This window comes from Lasioglossum baleicum, chromosome 16 (genome assembly GCF_051020765.1).
Source record: "Lasioglossum baleicum chromosome 16, iyLasBale1, whole genome shotgun sequence".
NCBI classification, from domain to species: domain Eukaryota; kingdom Metazoa; phylum Arthropoda; class Insecta; order Hymenoptera; family Halictidae; genus Lasioglossum; species Lasioglossum baleicum.
In genome coordinates this window covers 9,625,051-9,645,652 of record NC_134944.1, presented here as the reverse complement: position 1 = coordinate 9,645,652, position 20,602 = coordinate 9,625,051, and the positions used below count along the sequence as shown (strand labels likewise).

Here is a 20,602-nt window from a genome sequence, read left to right as displayed (position 1 = left end):
ATATTGTAATAACACTATTTCACGCAAAAAAATACGGTTTACGTTTCTCGCGCCACATTGCCACGTGTCAGCTCCACGGCTAACTGAAAACGAACGATAAAAATTCCTTACAACCAGATCATTCTCTTATCGTTGACAATTGCGTTTTCAAATTACTTTTCTTATTATTCACCCTCCAATTGCTTTGCTTATTTTTTAATTCCTGCAATTTTTAAACGTTGCCCCTAATTTTAGTGTGACGTAGTTGAAAGTAATTGATTATCGATGAATTTAAAACGATGTTGAAATGGTTCCTTTTTCGGGCTAGGAGCTTGATTTAAAGTGTCAAAGATTTTTGTGTATGACCAGATGTATTCTACATGTCTCAATAAACAGTTGTATGTGAATTACCTTTCTTAAACGGTTGTGTACGTTTTACTTTTACCCGATGCGTGTCTCTCAAGGATTCCCTTATCATTCTCGCGGACCGAGTCGCGAATATCGGTACCGGAAGTCGAAGGTCTGTAATCTCCAATCCATATCTATTTCGTGTGTTTCATCGAATTTCCTTATCATTTTTCAGTCTATCGCGACCTCTCTGGCGGTGCGGGGCTGCGGTGCTTCGAATTGAATTTTTCAAACGATGACCTTGTTCTACCAACCCCTAGAGGAATGATGTCACAAGTTTTCAGGAGAGAGCAAACACAAAATTCTAATTAAATTTAAAAGTCTAATTATGATTAGACTGCGGATCATTTATGCAAGATAGAAATATTTTGCAACGATTGTGGGCGGCAGGGGTTGAATAAAAATTCACTTCATCACTTATCCTCCAGTTACTCGCACTCTACTTTATTCAGCAAATTTCTGTGCAATAAAATAATTGCGTTAATGCAAAATAAATAGTTGCTAGTGTAGTCCACACCTTTGTTTATGCTTGAAACACTAAATTGAAAGTTCTAAGATCGTAAATACTATGTGCGAGTAATTAAAAGTTAACCCTTCTCACTCGGAGCTATTTTAACTTCGTGATTTTTAAAATTTGGTGGATATGAAGTTGATACAATACCTAAATGTTTAGTAATTGACTAGTAGACTGCGGATTTTATGCATTTACGACAAAAATGGGTATTAATAATTTAAACTAGTGGACATTCCAAAAATATTTAAGGACATCAACGTATTAGTTTCACCTTAATAGGATAATTAAAAGAATACAGTTTTTATTTGGCTTCTGTACTCTGCAATCAATATCAAATAACGTAAACAATATTTTAAATAACGATATGAATTGTTAGTGGCGTCGCATCACCACCCGAGTGCTAAGGGTAAATCAATCTTTCAATTCCGAAGTTCGAAGATCGCGTCGGTTCCAGAATCCCGAGGCGGTATCGACCCGCTGCGGCTCCACAGATTTCTAGAACCACTTTGACCGATCGAACGCGAGTTTCAATCGACTACGAGACATTGATTTCTGTCCGCGCGTTTCCGCGTGGTACACGTGCATGACGCGGGTTCTATTCGCGTGTACCCCCGTATACATATATATAAATAAGTCTGTCGAGAGAAGAGAACGTCTACGATACGATAGGGGATGGGATGGGATGAGATGGAACGGGTCGAGACGAGTCGCAGCTGGGTGGTAGGTGGTAGCTAGTCCGCACAACGTAACGCGGAAGGGTGGTGACCTAGTCGCGCGGTGCCAACATCGTTTTCTCCCGTGTTTTCAGAAGGAGTGGGAGTGGGAGTGGTAGAGAGATCCGCGAATTTCGTGCGACACGAAACGGGTCGGTCGGTGGTGGCGTTCCGCCACAACGTCCGATTAAATTCATTCGAGTTGCGCGAAAGTTGCGATCGACACAGGAAGAGTTTACTTGTGTCGCGCGAAGGGAAGAGGAGCAAAGGTCGACCGCCACGCTTGCCATTCCCGGAGTAAGATAGAAAAGGACGAGAAGGAGACTCGGTATTCGAATCAAGATCGAACGTGCACCCCAAATGGAAGGGAGGTTAGTCTCTTAGCTGGTCGTTTGTTGGTACGGGAACAGTTTGTCGAGAGCGGCGCTGCGCATCGACCATCGGTTTGTTCCCGTTCGAACGGGGCGAATCCGCTTTCAAACTTGTTAGTTGCTACCCCCGCGGAGCGCTAACGCGTTGTCAATTAACGTCGTTGCCGAAATTATCGGTGCTCTCGATAACGATCGAAATATCATCGGGCAGAGCGACGTTAGTGGATCCGAGGTGATTCTGTCGCGGTGAAAGAAAGATCGCATGGAGGGTTGAGGGCGTGGCAAACTGCGGCCGACAACACGCGGAGGAACGATTTGCAATAGAATAGAACAGTTCTTCCTACACATTTATGTGTATATTCATTATGTACAGTTATGTATTCTCGAATTCGAGAGAAACGTTTGCGTAGCTTCGAACCATCGCTTGAAACGCTGTTCCGACGTTGACGTTGGCGGGGCGAAAGGTCACAAGGACGAAAGGACAAAAGACACCCTCGATCGTCCATTCGACGAAAGGATCGAGCACTCGGCAGCGACGGGTTGGAATGTTTATGGCGATCGCAAATTTGTAATTAGTGTGACGCCTCTGATTACAGATGACCTCTACGACCGGGATCGATTTCTTGTATTCTTACTGCGCGTGGATCAGGAATTAACGATATGGTAATGTGCTGGAACTCGACTTATACTCTTCGCAATATATTATTACTTGTGGAGCGTTATTATTAATCATGGAATAACGCGCGTCCATGTGTTAGGATACAGTATGGCTTCGGTACTTTGGCACGCCTCTGGGATCAGTTTCGTCGTCTCGCCTGCCTTCGTCCTGTTGCTGCTGCTCTGTCCTCGCAGTAGTACAGGTCAGTGAGAACTCGCACAGTGGGGTATTTGGCCCGAAAAGTCGGGGAAAAGTCGATTTCAAAGTTTTGCGTTTTACACTACAGAAGCTTTTCAAGTAAGGTGTACAGAGCACAGCGTTTGTTTCCTGATGAAAATTAATAGTAAGAATTTAAAAATTTCTTAAAATATATATTTATTTATTAAAAATGTTTAATTAATTTTATTTAATTTACTTGCAAAAATAATTTTTACTAGCTTTTCGATGGAAGCACTGCATTATCAAGATTTTCCAAGGGTTTCCGATAATCTGAGAAAAAAAATGTTCCGAACAAAAGAGTTGAACAGTATTTAAACATCTACAAACTTCTATATAGTATAAAATTTCGGAAAAACATTTTGTTCGACAAAACATACAAATCATTTTGATTTTTTAAATGTTAAAATACATTTTTTAATTCAACGATCTACTATACATATTATGACTTTGAGCCCATAAATAATGCTGAAATTGTTTCTTCCGACTTTACGGGCCAAATACCCCACTGTGCGACGCTCGAGATTATTGTTACTTCTCGACCGACGATGTTCATTGTTCAACATTTCCGCAGAGTGCGATACAAAGTTTATAAGCACGCCGGATGGACCGCTGAATGGGACATTTCACGCGCCGCTCCTGCTCAACCCTGAGGAGGAGTCTCGGCAGTGCGTGTACACGTTCTTCGGCGGACCTCGACAGCGAGTCGAATTGGTGTTCACCTCGTTCGGACTTCGAGGAGCACCGCCCGCGTGAGTATCTGGACGTATTATCTTTGTTTTGGGCGTTACGAATTTTCCTGTTCTAATTCGATCCGAATTACGTCTCCGCTACCCTTGACGCGTCTCATCGTTGATGTTGGATCATGCTCGCCTCCAGTGGAGCCGCCGTCGGAGAACTGCCGGCGTAAGTATACTTATTCTCTCGCGATCCCCTTCCCTTTTTTTTAAAGTTTAAGGACTGTTAGGAAAAAATACATTTACGCACTAACATCCCCTTTTTCCAGCGCGGTGGGGGAATGCATTTACGCACAGCCCCCTTGAGATGAAGTTCATGGGGGTAGTGTGGGACTCGGCTCCCTCTTAGATGGAAATTGATAGAACGGGACTATATCCCTACCCATACCCTATAAACCCCCACCGCCAGGAGACTCGCAACCCCGTTGTGTCTCTAGTCCGGTGTGAGACGATCGTAGGGGCCCACCACGGTGTATTATAGAGGTGTTCAGACTTCCCTCAGAAAAGTGTGATAGATATACTTGGGCCCAAATAAGAAGGTACTTGTTCTGCGCATGTTGTTACGCGTCAGTCATGAAATTCATGACGTCAGCCAATGATCGCGTGGTCGGCGAAGTACGAGTAGGGGGATTAGCCAAAGAACGAGTTCTGTTAAAGTCATATGCGCAGTAGAGTCGTCGGCTAGTAAGTACCTTCTTATTTGGGCCCAAGCATAGAGATTAGTTCGTCGCTATATGGCATATGTGCACTGCTGCGACCCGCTATTCGCATTACTCCAGTGCTCACAGAGCTTTGGATCTCTCCCACGACTATTCTTGTCTTATACGCGATCCCCTTCCCTAGCAGCATTTATGGTTGGCATTTTGTTGGGCCTTGGTAATTATTGTACTAATTATTGTACTACCTGCTACCGTTTCAGATGCATGCACGAGTACATAGACCTGTACACGGAAATACGCTCGGAGAACACTACGAAGCTGATCGAGACACCATTCGGAGGACGTTACTGCGGCCCGATTCCGCCCCGCAGGCGCATTTCTCTTTACCAAGGGATCGCCCTCAGCTTCTACACCGACAAGAACATCACGCTGCCTAGCCTCTTCGGCGGCATTTACACATTCATCAATGCCTGTAAGCTTGGTTGTATCATTATCCCAGGAGAACAGAAAGAAGAAATGAAAATTGTTTGTCTTGTTCAGCCGAATACGAAGTTGGGACGGCAGCTCCGAGCAGGCCGTGTACGTTCACGGTCAACTCGGAGAACAAGCGGGGCGGTAACATAATATCGCCGACGTATCCAGGCAGCTACCCGAAGGACATGGTGTGCACTTATAAGTTCATCGGAAATCGAGGCCAACGAGTCCGTCTCGAGTTTCGGGATTTCGATTTGTACTTCGGAGGCCCGCAGTACGTATCTCACAGTCTCTGTTTCTCTGCTGTATCTTGTATGTAACTCTGCTATCCCCCATGTCCGTAGCTGTCCCTTGGACTACGTGAAAGTGTACGACGGCTTGAACGACACGTCCGCCGTCATCGGGACGTATTGCGGCCAGCAGAGGAACTTGGTCCTGTATTCGTCCGAGTCTAGTTTGTTCGTGTTGTTCGTTACACTTCAACGCACCGCGAACACGCAGAATCGAGGCTTCAAGGGGATCTTCGAGTTCTCCGAAAGCTTCGTCAAATTAGGTGAGTCCGCTAGAAGTCTGAACGACGCTCGACGAATCGTTGCCGTTTCCGGTACCGTTTCCTGGAAGATGCTGCGCGATGAGGATCCAGAAACAATGATTTGGAAACATCCAGTAATTGAGCTCGTATCAGTATATAGTTGACCATTTTTTAGGAAAGCGTTCAAACAGCATTTTCCCGCATAGAGTCTCTCTATTTAATAAAGGAAGGATAAGAGGCATTTACTATTATTCACGCAGATGTACTTTGGCGCTTTTATATCGGTATCGGCAACGGTATGAAGTCGACGCGATATATTAGGTTGGCAACTAAGTTCGCGACCTCCACATTTTCTCAAACAAAAGTCATTTACATATATGTTTTAAGCACGAGTATTTTACATTAAATTAATCGCAACATTCAGTGCTGTCCAATGATATACAGTTCAGAAACAATGGTCACTGAATGAGGTTATAATGATACAATAAAGGAATTACGAAGGAAAAGGTCGCGAATTTAGTTGCCAACCTAATACACGCATGCACGTGTAGAAGATAGAATTCTCAATATTCATACGTGTATACAATAATGTCGTCTTTGCCTACTCAGACTTCATAACCACCGGTGAGCACATCAGAGGGTCGGAATGCGATCAGAAGATCTTGAGCAAGAAGGAGTCTTCCGGATTCGTGGTCAGTCCAAACTATCCATACCCGTACATACCGAAAGTCGTGTGCCGGTATTTTATTTATGGAATGCAAGACGCGCAGCATCTGGAACGCGTTCGGCTGGAATTCACCACTTTCAAGATACCGAAAAACAAGACAACCGGAGAGTAAGCGAAAGTTACCGATCCCTTTTATACAGGGTGTTCGACTAAGGTGGGAGAAAATTTAAGGGGTGGTTCTCCATGATCATTTTCGAGCTATTAACAATTCAAAATCCGCCTAGAATGCGGCAACCCGACCAACAGAGGTGTAAGTTGCGCACGTCATACAGGCGCTCGACAGTCGCGTATCAAATGGCAGAAAATGCTTTAAGGATTCACAAATTAATCGTTGAACGATATTCCAGGTTTGTAATTGTTAATAAATTTTCTTCCACCTTCGTCGAACACCTGTATACATGTACATGCGCTAATTGTGATTCGGATCGAATTGAATTCAACTGAAACAGCTATTAGTTCCGCGTTTAACCCTCTCTCCGCCATTCTGCGTCGTCTATTGCAGTTCGTCATGCACGGACGGGTATCTGAAGCTGTACTTGAAAGGACAGGAGGCCACGGACTCTTACGACAAATTCGATTACGAACTATGCGGCCTCAATAGCAATCCGACCGAAGTGGTCAGCGACGGTCCACGACTGGTTATGGTGTTCAGCAGCGGCGAGTCGCAGGGCCACGGCTTCAAAGCAAAGTAACCGATCGACAAGTAGAGACTCGCAGCTAGAAGAGATCTCTTCAGTATGACAAAGCTAATCGATCAACGCTTCGTAGGTACAATTTTGAGACGGAATACAAGATACCGGGCACAGCGGCGCCAGACGGCAGCTGCACCTTCACGTATCGCAGCTCGTCACGGAAGAAAGGGGATTTCAATTCGCCGCGACATCCCAGCAACTATCCGAGCGACACGAATTGCACGTATTACTTCTTGGCAACGCCGAACGAACAGGTCACCTTGATATTCGATTATTTCAAAGTGCGAACGGCAAACACGAACGCGACGAATGGGCATTATGGGTAAGCCAACGACCATCATTTATTTAACCATTATCGCATCGTTTCGGTTAAGTTCGCTGTTGATAGTTCTGATGCTAATCGTTGGATTCCGTTTGGCAGGTTCGACGCTTGCCAGGAAGACTGGTTAGAGATATACAACATGTACCGGGACAGTACGGAGAAGCTGATCGGGAGATACTGCGGCAGCACCGCTCCGGGTCCGGTCGAATCGAATCTCGGCGCTCTCGGTTTGAGGGTTATCCTGCATTCGGATTCCGAGTTGGTTTACAGCGGGTTCAAAGCTCGCTACACCTTCGAAGTGGCTAAACCGATATTTGGAGGTAGGCTGTCCAGCAGAATTGTGTCGAGTCACAGTTGAATTACTTCACGAATTACAATTACGAAGTATTCAATTGTATTGTATTTCGATTGCACTCGTGACTCGCGTATTAAGTGAAGTGGAAGGTTCGAATTATGTAATGCAATTGCAATGTAATTCAATTACAATGTATTAAAAGTAGCACAGCTCTGCTGTCCAGTTAGTCGAAGGAGTTCGAAACGAATTCGTTTTGTTTCGCAGACTGCGGATCGAATATAAGCAGTTTGAACTACGGCATCATCGCCAGTCCAAACTTTCCGAACAAGTACGAGGGTCCAGCGAAAAATAATGCCAGCAAGACTTGTAACTGGTTCATTAGAGTTGGCCAGAAGCAGCGGGTGCTCTTGGACTTTGAACTGTTCTCCGTGGAGGGCGATCAAGCAGGTACTATCTCGCGTAATCGATTGTTGATCGTGGAAATTTCACTTGGCCGATCCGAAGATCCGTCGATGACGAGTACTCTGACCGATTCGCGTTTCCTTAGTTCGAGGCTGTCCTGCCGCGGTTCTGCGCATATGGTATGACGCGGCGACAACGCCCATCGAGCTTTGCGGCGTCAAGGCGCCGACCGCCAACTGGACCTACCTGTCGGAGGATAACAACATGCGTCTTAGGTTGGTTACTTGTCTTCATTAGGGGTGGGCGGGTACCCGGAAATTCGAGTTCAGGTCGGGTATTTTCCTCAGAAGTACCCGGAAATTTCGGGTACCGGATGTCGAAGTCAGGTCGAGTAGTGCTCGGGTCGGAAATCTATGACGTTCAGGTACCCGAATATTATGTCGCGAGTAGAGTGGTTCCTCAATCTGATTTTATATGCATTATATTAGAGTTTTAAATGTTTTCGTATTTCATGTAAATGAAATCAAAACAGTGCATCGCATTATATGAAAACTATTTTATTGTAAACTTCCAAGCGCGGGTTGAATACTCTTATCACACCTGAGTTTTTGTCATCGATAATAACAGCAATACTGCAATTACTACTCAATCCAATAATGATTGAAGAAAGAGTGATTCGGTTTCCCGACCCGACCCGATTTCGACTTTGTATACCTGTCTTCCATTCCACCATATCGTCGCACGGTAGACTGACAACGGTTCCGTGTTTCTCTTTGGCCTTTCTTTCAGCTTCATATTGGCCGACAAAGCCGTAGGACAGATGGGATTTAGAGCAACGTGGACCGAAGTGAGTACCACACCGGGTGACTGCCAGAACCAATTCTTGTGCAGTAAAAATCAATACTGTATCGCGGAATCGCTGCGATGCAACGACATACTAAATTGTGGCCCGGATGACGCTTCCGACGAAGAAAACTGTAAGTTTCGTAAACGTTAGACACACCGAACACGCCTGTTTGTAGGTCGTGCGGTTCTTTCTTTATTCTACTTGTTCTCCTCCCTATACTACTTGTTTTTCGTGGTGGTGATGGTCGTCGTCGTCATCGTCGCTTTCTTCTTCTTCTCCGTCTCCTCCTTTTTCTCCTTCACTCCTAAATACTACTACTACTATTGCTACCGCTACCAATATTTATCACAGTAAATCCTCTATCGACGCAAAAGCCTCGGGGAGGTTCGTTTGCATCGATCGTAGAGGGACACTATTTTTTTGAGCTTCAGAGGCTGAGCCACGGGGTATTATAGAGGTGTTACGACTAAGCACCTCTGTAAGGTTGACGTTTTGTGATAGATAGAGCTTAGTTGAGAATTTTAAATAGCGATGAACCTCTATCTTAAACCCGATTATTGATCGTAAATGTTAAATATTTAATTTAGTGATGCTTTCGGCGCTACCGTTTCGATCACTTAGTAAATCTAGCATCTAGCATCTAGATTTACTATAATACACCGTGGGCCGAGCCGAACGTAGAGAAGGACAGCGCGTGCAAAGAGAGACCGCGCGCGGCCGAAGCGACTGCGATTCTCCGCGTCGCATTAGTGGTGGTTCACACCGATATACCCGAGCCGAGATCAGATTACTACAGTGGAGGGGATATTTTTCTGCGTCCATCGTGTAGCACCTTTTTGCGTCGATAGAGGATTTACTGTATTTACATATTACTATCACTGCTACTAGTACTATTACTATTGCTATTACTACTATTACTACTGCTGTACCTTCTTCTTCTACTACTACTACTTCTTCTTCTTCTTCTATTTCTCCTTTACTTTCCCCTTCTCCAGGCCCCTTCCTTTGTTATTATTGTATTAAAAATTTTATTTATCTGTGCTAGGACGTAGGACACGTAAGTGTACGTATCTATATGTATTTACATGTATATATGTATATGTATATGTATATGTGTATATACGTATATATACGTACATATATGTGTATGTGTATATATATATATATACGCGTACATAGTCTATACAACTCGGATCTAACGAATATGTAATGTCTTTGGATAGTTGAATAGATGCCATGTTCGAAAGTTCTCCAAACGTATTCTTTTTTTCGTACGTTGACACCTCGAACTACCGATCCCTTACGTATGTATATGCATGTGTACGTACGCGTATAGGCGAATGAGTCGATCTATCGTGATAGTGGCAATAGCGGAAGGACGCGATAATAGAGTATCCGTAGAAGGAGATTCGAGCGTTGAGCAACCGAAGCGAACGCGTGTCGTCGAATTTTTGTTTGCACGATGCGGATGAGTCAATCGTTTACCCACGCGACTCGCGCGACGAACGAAAGTCGATGTTCGAATTTCGACGATTCGAATATACGAGACAAAGCAACAATGAAAGAAAGAAAGAAAGAAACGAGTCCAAGTCGTTACAAATAGAACTCTCGAGGACTGAAAATGTTCACAGAATTGTATTAATATTTTAGGTAAGTAGCACATGTAGACGTTTCATAGAGATGAACGAATGAAAGGATCGAATGGATGAACGACGGTGTGTGGTGTCGCAGGTGCAGCATCAGCCCCGTTGTCCCCAGCACCGGCTGGAGCCTCTGCCATGCTTCTTCTCTCTCTGTGCTTTGCGTTCGTGGCCATCTGAGCCCTTCACGAAGCTTCCGACGATCCGGCATGCTATGATCTCCCCTATCACGTGAGTTCACTCACAGTATTGCACACAGTATCGTACTTAAGTTCCGACGAGCCATATCCACCCGAATCGATGATCCGTTTTCGATTCACCGCCCGCGACTAATTTCCATTCATCGCTGAAACCCGTTAATCCACGCCTAATCGATCCGGTAACGGCTAACGACGCACCAGCTGCGACCGTCGGCTGTTGGCTGTCGGCTTCGCATTTCGAAATCGCAGTCGTAAATCGAATCACCATCAGACATCGGCATCGACATCGGCATCGGCATCGGCATCACCATCGGCATCGACATCGACATCGACATTGGCATCGGCATCGGCATCGGCATCGGCATCGAAAGTTCCTACAACTTTTCTCTTTTTTATCAATGTAAACTTCCATTTTCATAAATACGTGCATGGATCCAATCATGGATGCAATCCCGATACCTTCTATCTATTGTATATGTATACTAGGGCAGCTCTTATTTACTCTTGTCAACAATTTCTGTCGAAATTTCATTCACCGCAACCACCCACAGTTGCTCCGAATAATTCAAAGAATCTGCGCGAAGTTTCAGCTCGATCGGATAACGGGAAATCGTGCCACAAGGCGATTAAACGTTAAACTAATTAATTTAATGCACGGGAAATCGTTTTTCTCCGCGTCGAAAAATATGTCAGTCAAAATCTGCGGATCTGGACAGGCTGCGTCTTTTATGTCCTATTACTTTCTTTCGTAAAACAAACGGTTTTCAAAAGAGTCGAGAAAAACGTCGATCCAAAATCGAAAAATATTTTCTGAGAGTTCGAGTGTGGTTTCATTATCTTTTATCAATAGACGAGAAGAAGACAATAGACAAGTTCAAAAAGAAGAACACATTTTTCGTTAACGTTTATTGATAATTAATGAAACCGCACTGCAATTTTCAAATTTCAGAAAATATTTTTAAAAGGTCCGACGTTTTCCTCAATTTTTTCGAAAAAAAGTGATAGAACATAAAAGACGCAGTCTGTCCAGAACTACAGACATTACTTAGAAGACATTCGAGGAAGACGATTTTATGAGCATTCAATTAATTAATAAATACTTATCTGTGGGCACTCAAACTTGCCGTAAAAGAAATTCAAAAGTCGAAAATAAGAGCCACCCTAATGTATAACCTACAAGTATAACTCGTATACGAAAGGTATGGCATGTCAACATTCTCTCCCACTACGACCCATTTTTTGCGCTCTCTCTTTTTCTCTCACTCTCTCTTTTCTCTTTGCCTCTCTCTGTCTCTCTCTCTCTCTCACCCTGTATGTATCTACGTTTCTCTTTCTCTGTATCGATCGCTCGTTCAGTCTCTCCATACCCCTCAGCTGACTTTACAGCTCTGTCCTGGCTCACACTATGTTCTATAGTAACCTGCCCTTTGCATACGACAATCTCCAATTTTAATTTCTGTATTCTCGAGTATCGAGGGTCGACGATCATTACGGTAGAGTCATATTTCCTCGAAAAACAGAAAGACCGCGAAGCTATTTTGTAACGGTGCTAGGCCGCGATCGTAACGGAACGTGTCGAAGCGAACGTATGTGTTTCGATTCGAGGACAGAAAAAAGAGGGTACGAAAGAGGGAAGCGGGAATCCTGGGAATAATGGTCGAGAGAGTGGGATAGGATCGGGATCGGGATCGGGACTGAAAGGGTAGATCGGAGAACGCGTTTGACAGAGACCGATTGCGTTTCAGGTGACGTGGAAGTCGCACGGACGGATAATTACGGCGTTGTCGCGGGATACGCTGCAGGCGTGATACTGGTCGCGCTGATCATATGTCTCTTTTATCATCGAAAACTAAAGAGGCGAGCTCAAACGGTTCATCTCGACGACCTGCATGAACGCGTAGACACCGGCCACGGATGTTACCACCGCGAGAGTCTTCTCCGTCGTCATCATCATAACCACCATCGCCATGCTCACCGGCATCTTCACCAGCATCAACCTCCTCGCCACAACAATAATCACACTCATAACCACAACCATAACCATAGCCATAGTCATAGTCATAATCATAGCCATGGCCATAGCCATAGTCATAGCCATAGCCATAGCCATAGTCATAACCATAACCATAATCATAGTCATGACCATCAGGATTATGATCAACATGCCGACATACGTCGTCGTCGTCGTCATCGTCATCATCGCCGCGGCCACTGTCATCGTCATCGACGTCAAGACCAACAAGATCGGAAGAGTGATTTTCAAGATTCGAGTTGTCGGTTGGATGCGTCGGTCAGTCCGACGAGCGAGGACGGTTACGAGTGCGAGTGCGAGTGCGAGTGCGAGCTCGAAGCTGCGCCAGGATCGGAATCAAGATCCGGATCGGATTCCGATTTCGAATCCGAGTCCGGATCTAGATCTGGATCCGGATCCGCGTCCGATTCCGAATCCGAGCGAGCGTGTGTTGAGGAGGGGCGCAGCCGAAACGACGATGGCGCGTGACACCGTCGGGCCTGCCGCGGCCGGAAATGCCAGGAATTGTGCTTTCTCGCGGGCACCGTCTGTCGGACAAAGACGCGCGAATCGTGTCCGATCTCCGTGCGAAACGGACTCGTTAATCCACGGCACTGTTCTCATCGACGATCTTGGTCGAAACAACGAACCCGGTAAGCGTCGCGAACTCGATTTAGTCACGGACGTCTCGCGAACACGATGTTCCTCGAAAAGAACGCAAGATATATTTTTACGTCGTACCGAGCTATTCGATTCGCTGATGCGCGACCGATATTTGCTCACGTAACTTCCTGGCGCCGCTACGCTTCGCTTCGATCCGATCTCCAGCGAACGTGTTCTCGCTTGTTCCAGCGACGCGCTTAATAACGATCCAAATATCGAACTCGCGCGTTGCAGAATTTTTGCGTGCCGATATCATCGCGTGTACGGGTCGTGTCGTGTCGTATATATTCGCGCAATGAAGCGCCGTGTAACTGTATTTGCGGGCTACAGGTCAAACGACGATTAGGTCCGTTGGCGAATCTGAAATCTGACTCGGTCGTTCGTTGATCAATCGTCGCAGTCTCACAATTACCCAGTAAGCAATCTGCTCTTGATTTGGTATGAATTTGACACCAAACATTGCAAGCAAATGCCGACCCGTCTGTTTCTGCGTTAGGAAATCTGCTGACAGCTTTTGGTCGGCATATACAGAGTAAATAAGGACCAAGTCCTGCTCCGAACGTGGTTCGGCACCAAAATGACCGCCTTCTGCTGGCAAAGTACGATTGCAAACATTTGATCATACATACTAAGTTGCGGGGGATATTCTCGGTCGCATCTATCGTGTAGAAATTGTTCGCGTCTATAGAGGATTTTCTGTAATTTGCTCGGCGCAGATTTTGCTGGCTGGGTAGTTACGCGCGCGAGCCATAGTAGCTTAAGTTTCGATAATAGAAACGAAGTGCGATGCAATCGTATTTCATTCGGAAACATGATAACGGAGGAAGCCGAGTCGGAAGAAACAAAGAGGAGATTGTTTGCGATGGACTCCATTTTTCATTCTGCATTTTCAAACAGTATTCTACGACAACGACCACGATCACGACTAGAACAGAACCACCGTGTCTACGACCACAACGACACGATATTTTCATATTTTCGGGTGAACCGATCGAATCGCGACAACGGAGTTGTACACAATCGACACACGAGAGAGTGAGAGAGAATGAGAGAGAATGTGAACACATACACGGAAGGTATCGCGAATTTGTGTCCCGCTTCAGTCGAACGAAGTCGAAGCTAGGACATGCTCAGGGAGAGAAAGGCCGTTCGTGTGAATCACGAACAACACGGATTTTTCCTCGACGAGTGTTTGAGAACTCGGTGATGCTTTTTCCAAACGATATTCTTTACTGTGTATACAAAACGTTTTATTTTACAATGGGATATAAAAGAATACAAATCGTTGCGGTTAGTAAGCACGTTTCGTTGTAGAATTCTCTTCACGTCCTTCCAAGTCGATCCTGTTCGCGAGAAGTATGATGCCCGCGAGGCAGTTATACGGACGACAGACATACATATAGATATAAAAGGTTGCATCGTTGTCGCCGCATCGCGCGTACTCCTTCGATCGATCATTATTTATCCAGTCGATCGTCGGGTAACTGTACAAAAAATCCAACGGATACGCATACGTACACATTACAGTATACATATAATATAGTTATAGTATATACATACGAAACTCGAGCGGTTCGAGAATGGGTAAGAAAGGAAGCGACAAAGAAAACGAGGAAGCAAGGGTAGAGCACCTATACATATAGAAAGGAAAGTAGATAAAATAAACAAAGGAAGACGATGAGAAAGTAAATCAAAGAACAACGACTATCACCCTGGATCGAATAAATAAGGTCTTGTTGGTGCGTCTCGGCCGATTCTTGCTTCGTGTCGCTTTGCAAGCGAATGTACACGTATACGTACACATATACTGCGATATAATATCAGAACGCGTTTCGAGTATGCGGCGAGTAGGATGCACGGTACGGGAAGATCGATGAAACGTACGAGGCATATAGGTGCATGCTCGAAGTAAATATGCGTATCGTTTAAGTATGACTATCCTAAGCGGTTTTTGTCAGTCGGGAGTCAGTCGGTTGAGAAGTACATAGAGAGAAAATAAGAACGGAACGTGAAACGCGTCTAGACTAAGATTAGACTTGGACGTATTGTTCGTCGTCGGTGTCTCCGTTTCCGATCGATTCCGTGGAGCGATTCAGTTGAATCCTCTCGTAATCCGCGCTGTAGAAACCGCGATGTTTCTTCACCTGTTCGTATCCGTCCGGATTGGGGTCGGCTTTGAAGCCGTGGACTTGTTCGTAGGGCGGGTCGTCGGCGACGGAGCGATTAACGCTCATGTACTTGACACTCTCGTAATTCGGATCGCCGTGATTCACCGATTCATAGTTGGGATCGGTGTCACTGTCACCGGGACGACATACGGACGCGTAGTTCGGCTCGCCTGAATCGTGCGGCATGCTCTCGTAATTCGGCTCGGAATCGGTGTCGTGATCCGCGTCGATTCTTCTGCGTAGCCTGACCTTCTCGTAGCCAGGATCTTCGCTGCTAGCGTTGCTGGCCTGCCGGTGTTTCAAGTTCAACGCGTTGTAACTTGCCGCCAAATCCGTCGCGTTTCGAACGGACGAGGAGTAACCGCCGGTCGCTGTGGCGACGGCGGTAGCGGCTGTACTAGCAGTAGCAGCTACACCACCGCCGGAGGTGGAAGCATTGGCAGAAGCGACGACGGTGTCCACGGTGGGATTTGATTGCGGACGAAGGGGCTCGTAGTTTGGATCGCGAGACGCGCGCTTCTTCAATGGGTCGGAAGCGACCGCTTCGTAGCCATAGTCGTGGCCATGACCATGATCGTGGCTGCATCGCGGATCTTTCGACGAATACGAGTCGATCGCGATCTCGCCAACGACACCGCCGACTTGCAACAATTTGGACACGTCCGGATTTACCGACGAGAAGGAGCATCCGGCCGAATCGAGCTCCTTCCTCTGCGTCTCAGCAGAATCGTGGCTAGACCAAGAAGTTCGATTCGGCTCGACCAGACTCGTTTTTCTCACAGCCGTACCAGCGACGGCTGTTGCCGCAACCGCAGTCGTCGCTGGAACAGCTGGGACCTCGTGATGCAGACTGCCGCTGTACAAACTGGCATGCGCGTCGCTTTGCTCCTCTGCTTCCTTTTTCTTCTTCATCACTTTCGCGTACATGTCTTCTAAGGATTTTCCGTTGGACAGAGTTGACTTCGATCGCTCCTCAGTTTTGCTAGTTCTCTTGTCGATCGACGCGTACATGTCCATCGTTCCCTCCGGCGGTGGCGGTAGCGGAGAGTTAGCTTGGCGTTTCTCCGGCTTCGGTGAACCAGGGTTCGCGATGGAGCTGTTCGCGCTCGAGGAGGAAGCTACGAGCAATGGTAGATAGCGTCAATATCGTATCTCCAACGATAGCGTATGGCGTATAAGTTACAGAGAACATTGATGATACATACGCTTATAGAAAACGTATGGCAGAGAACGGTGTTCTAGGCGTGTTTCGACGACTCACCCTGTCTGGAGTGTGCGTGCGCTACGTGACGCAAACTGTCCACGCTCGGAGGTTGAGGAGCTGCAGGCTGCGCTTCGTCTGACCGGGACGGAGCTCGCGGGAACGACGTCGGTTCAGTGGTTTGCGTGGGACGTTGTGCCTCCGTCGTCGGTTGAATTTGAGCATACGTTTCACTGCCGCTGGTGTACACCTTGTCTTGTTCGTCGATCGCCGCGTACATTTCGTCTACGAGGAAAAACGCGTGAAACACACTTGAAAGTTTCGCGCGACGTGGAACCAGTGAACGTGGGCTTACCAGAGTCATCCGACACGGTCGCGTAATGAGAATCCACCAACGGTCGTCCGGAGGACTGGCTCTGACGACATATCGTTTTCGTCTGTGCGATTATATTGGCCAAAGGTTCCCTCACGCTTATACTGGTGTATCCCTCTACGACAAGACCATGCAAACGGAACATTCGTTAAGCGTCTCATTAATCTTAAGGCGGGAGGCTCCTCTTGCGCGCGAATGTGGTTGCGCACTCTACACTGCTAGATACATATACGTATACGAGGATTGCAAGGGTCCGGAATAATCAATTCCTCGATAATGCAAAGTTGGGGCTTTAGTCGCAATCGCTAGATAAAAGATCAATCTAGCGCGCAAGTATGTCCAAGTAGCCTGTTTTTGCGTTTTCGAGGCGTAATTTGCATTATTCGGCAGCATGTAGCGAAGCCGCGAGAAGCAATATGGAGGCGCGGCGCTACAGTCCTGTCGCTGTGATAAATAATAAAACATGTAGCGGTGTGCGAGTCTCTCGCCTTAATCTTAATTTTCGTCACCGTAATCATTTCGTCTCTCCGTGAATGATAACTTACTCGAGTCTTGGGAATCCCCGCTAAAGTGTTGCTGCGGACTGTTCGATTGCGGCTGACAAGACCGCAACGGCTGCAACTGTGACTGCGGTTGCGGTTCGAATTGTGATTGGGGTTGTAATTGCGATAGCGACTCGGATTGTGACTGAGACTGCGACTGCGATTGAGGCTGCGACAGGGTCGCCGACGGCGTCACCGATTGCAATTGGGATTGTGACGACGGCAACAGCATCGACAATGGTGGCGTCATGTACGGTAACTCTTGGTTCGCTTGCACCCCACCCGAGATAGCAGTCGCCGCTTGAATCTCGCCACCGCAAGTTCCGATGTCGTCGGAGAGCAGCGAATTGTGCGATGACGATCGACGAGTTCTCGGCGGAGCGACCGGATTCGTTTCGCCGCCTTGACTCGTGGACGTGGACGTGGGCGTGGACGTGGACACAGACGTGGACGGTTTTTTGGTCTCGATCGCAGACCGCACGTTGCCTCTGCAACCATCGTGCGCAACCATTTCAGCGACGCGTCGACACAATGCGTAAACAACAGTGTTTTGGAAGAAAGTCTTCGAACGTTCGATCGTTACCTATTCAACCCTTGATTAGCCTCGATCTTCTGTACGTCTTGAAGTTGAGCGTACGGGTGCTCGACTGGAATCGACAAAACAGGCGCTTAGAATTAGAAGTAGAACCATGATATCCACGGCCAGGATCTGGCCTATTCGTACCTTTGCCCGTACCTTCGTTCGTACCATTGTCGGAAGCAACGACCGCGAATCTCGAATACCGACGAGCAGAGTTCTTGCGGATCGAAGAATTTCGTTGATCGACTTGTTGCTGCATCTCCTGTTCGGACACCTCTGCTGCGAGACCTGTATCCAACAACGCAATATAGAACGCGATACTCTTCGTTACAACCGCAATAAGATGTAAGATTACGCGCAAAATGCGTATTCGCGAAGCAACTTCGCTGAACGGTTAGCAACAGCAACCCATTGCGCCGACGAATAACGAGAACCTCTTTCCCCTGGACCCAAATCCAAAATTCGTGATACCTGCACCCTGCACCGTGGCGTACAGCTCGGAGTTGTCGGCGATCGTCTCCGTAGTCTCGTAAATATCCTGAGACACCGACTCAGTTGTGTCGTCATGTCTCCTGTCCTTTGGTATGTCTGGAAGGCTTCTGTTCGCGCCAGTCGTCCTGTGCAACCGATTAGAACCGATTAGAACCGGTGCTCCGCCGAACACGAGATCAGTCTCGCGGCAAAGAAAACAAGTTAAACCTTTTTCCAACGTCAGCAGCATCTTGGACCGATGCACGAGCAGAGACATCGTTTGGAATTCCAGCAAAACTCTCGTTCTCCGCACTGTTCAGTGTTACCATACCAGCCAGTCCGAGAAATTCGTTTCTGTTCAAGAGCAAATTTCGATATCATGCATTTAGAGATACACATACAGAATCATAACAGTATAATTACTTTGTCTCGCTACGCCGACAGCTACAAATACACGCAACGATGAATCCGAGGAAGGATAATAGAGCTCCGACAGATATAACCCAGTAACACCAGGCATCTTCTTCCGAGAAGGGACGTATCATGTTACAGTATATATTCTTTGTTCCTTCTAAAACAACAAAATGTTAGAACGAACACTAGAAACAGATCCAATTATGCTTACAGGCTGGTAGTTTTGATTTTCATGCTTGGTTCCTGCATTCGTGGCTTAGCCTCTTCATGGATGATAGTTGTTGTATCACGCCTGACATACAAAACAATAGTTTCCCTCCTTACTAACCGTCGCTCTCTTATTCGCTGATGTTCTTGCAACCTTTTCTTTCATTACATTGTAAACATAGGCGAGACGTCGTTGAGACTGAGAAACATTTTTGGAGGAACCGTGATCCTTAACCGTGATATTTGACACATAATTTGCGTTGCTCGCCGTGACATCGACCGAGACCGATTATTGGCATTTCTCGTGGGCGAACAACCTCCAAGCGGTACGTTGATCTGTAATACAGAAACTTGTTTAGAAAATTAGTAAAGTTATAGGCGTCTACCGTAAACGTACTTTACACCGCACGCTCCGTGTGGTCGTCACTTGATTCGTCGAACCAAATTGTAAACGCGTAAAAGAATTATTATCCGCTGTTTGTATTCGACATGTCACAATTGCAAAATAAGGTTATCTGTGGATACCTTGCATATTCACGTATAAGTACCTACTCACCTAAGTAGTATGCAGTAAGTAGGCAGTAGGTACACAAATATACGCTTATATGCTTATAGCAGAGAGGAAATGAGTGCACAGTTGGTGCACAGTGCACACGATCACGCCCGCGGTTACAGTCAGTTACAGTGTCTCCAAGTGTCTCCACCTTTTTCAGTTTCAACTTCAGCGCTCTAGCATGGAACAGAACCTTACATTCGGCACCATGGAGAAAATTTTTAAAAATTTCCCAACAATTTTGAATTTCATCTACTCAATTTTGCTATAAATACATAACAATCCTCAGTCATTATCAATAAATAAGATCATTATAAAGTATGATATCCAGTTCTATTGGTTCTTGTAAAGAAAATTAGTTCTCGAAAGAAATCTAAATCGTTCTATTGCTGATATTTGGCTCTTTTGACTACTGACCACTACACTACTGACCATGACTACTGAGGTGAGTTTGCCGACCACTGACAGTGACTGAGGTGATTTAAATAGTTCAGTGGATCACCAAGAATGGTTCATAATCAATTAACAAGGCAGGAGTGTTTAAATTTGTTATAGGAATGTTGCTAAGGATTCATAGTGGTTTACTTAATCACAAAACCGCATGAATTGTGCCTGCGGAGTTGCAAAATCAATTATTTGCGGGACACCTGTCAAAATGTTTGAGGTTAGTGTAGTCTAGAACAAGGGTTTCGATAACTGTTAATATTCGACGGAAAACTATGTATGTATATGTGAAAGTTGCTGTGGGTTCATTCTGTATTCTCTAATTGCAAACATTTACAAATTATAATTTGTAAATGATCATCGAGTAAGTTTTTGCGAAGTCTGTAGCGACGCGCTAGATTAATTATTACGAGTGTTTCGCATGTAGATTATTTCGCGGGGGAAAAATAATACGGTACAATACAGTATACAGTATTTTTGTAAGCGTTGTTGTTGTTTGTAAGCTTGTAAGTAAATAGATACCAGTAGATACAGACTACATCCAGATTCTATTTAAATTCTAGGTGAGTGTCTGAAGTGGCGAGAAACA

The 20,602-nt window shown here is 45.9% G+C and overlaps 2 protein-coding genes across 12 annotated transcripts; one reads left to right on the top strand and one right to left on the bottom strand.

Moving 5' to 3' along the window:
• The first annotated feature begins 546 nt into the window (after positions 1–546).
• LOC143216733 (tolloid-like protein 1) lies at positions 547–20,595 on the top strand. Of its 10 annotated transcripts, none has more exons than XR_013010617.1 (17): positions 547–1,985; positions 2,582–2,648; positions 2,744–2,845; positions 3,434–3,611; positions 3,739–3,765; positions 4,516–4,727; positions 4,796–5,003; positions 5,074–5,282; positions 5,871–6,096; positions 6,491–6,676; positions 6,757–7,002; positions 7,102–7,322; positions 7,562–7,744; positions 7,845–7,974; positions 8,489–8,676; positions 20,125–20,233; positions 20,577–20,595. XR_013010617.1 is itself a non-coding variant. In XM_076440057.1 (17 exons), exons 4-17 carry the CDS (start codon positions 2,752–2,754, stop codon positions 12,884–12,886), a joined length of 3,063 nt encoding a protein of 1,020 aa, XP_076296172.1. In that variant the 5' UTR covers positions 547–1,621; positions 1,713–1,985; positions 2,582–2,648; positions 2,744–2,751; the 3' UTR covers positions 12,887–14,361. The 10 variants fall into 10 exon arrangements, 6 of the variants coding, with proteins under 6 accessions (XP_076296172.1, XP_076296171.1, XP_076296175.1 ...); XR_013010615.1 differs by lacking the exons at positions 20,125–20,233; positions 20,577–20,595 and adding exons at positions 10,278–10,417; positions 12,132–12,273; XM_076440057.1 differs by lacking the exons at positions 20,125–20,233; positions 20,577–20,595 and adding an exon at positions 12,132–14,361 and having other exon boundaries at positions 547–1,621; positions 1,713–1,985.
• Positions 14,270–19,807, bottom strand: LOC143216734 (uncharacterized). 2 transcript variants are annotated; one of them, XM_076440063.1, is made up of 11 exons: positions 19,414–19,807; positions 19,021–19,352; positions 18,819–18,966; positions 18,624–18,749; positions 18,396–18,541; positions 18,093–18,212; positions 17,928–17,991; positions 17,348–17,832; positions 16,785–16,919; positions 16,490–16,714; positions 14,270–16,346 (listed from the first exon to the last, which is right to left on the bottom strand). In XM_076440063.1, exons 3-11 carry the CDS (start codon positions 18,938–18,940, stop codon positions 15,091–15,093), a joined length of 2,679 nt encoding a protein of 892 aa, XP_076296178.1. In that variant the 5' UTR covers positions 18,941–18,966; positions 19,021–19,352; positions 19,414–19,807; the 3' UTR covers positions 14,270–15,090. The 2 variants fall into 2 exon arrangements, with proteins under 2 accessions (XP_076296178.1, XP_076296177.1); XM_076440062.1 differs by having other exon boundaries at positions 18,069–18,212; positions 19,414–19,806.
• Positions 20,596–20,602: the final 7 nt, after the last annotated feature.

Excerpts from the sequence above, each read along its gene's own strand:
- LOC143216733 (XM_076440057.1), top strand. The coding sequence starts at position 2,752 with ATGGCTTCGGTACTTTGGCACGCCTCTGGGATCAGTTTCGTCGTCTCG. Across the intron at positions 6,677-6,756 it reads GGCCACGGCTTCAAAGCAAA|GTACAATTTTGAGACGGAAT; the intron begins GTAACCGATCGA and ends AACGCTTCGTAG. Across the intron at positions 8,677-12,131 it reads CGCTTCCGACGAAGAAAACT|GTGACGTGGAAGTCGCACGG; the intron begins GTAAGTTTCGTA and ends ATTGCGTTTCAG.
- LOC143216734 (XM_076440062.1), bottom strand. The coding sequence starts at position 18,940 with ATGATACGTCCCTTCTCGGAAGAAGATGCCTGGTGTTACTGGGTTATA. Across the intron at positions 18,750-18,818 it reads TGTCGGCGTAGCGAGACAAA|AAACGAATTTCTCGGACTGG; the intron begins GTAATTATACTG and ends GCTCTTGAACAG. Across the intron at positions 16,347-16,489 it reads GCACGCACACTCCAGACAGG|CTTCCTCCTCGAGCGCGAAC; the intron begins GTGAGTCGTCGA and ends CATTGCTCGTAG.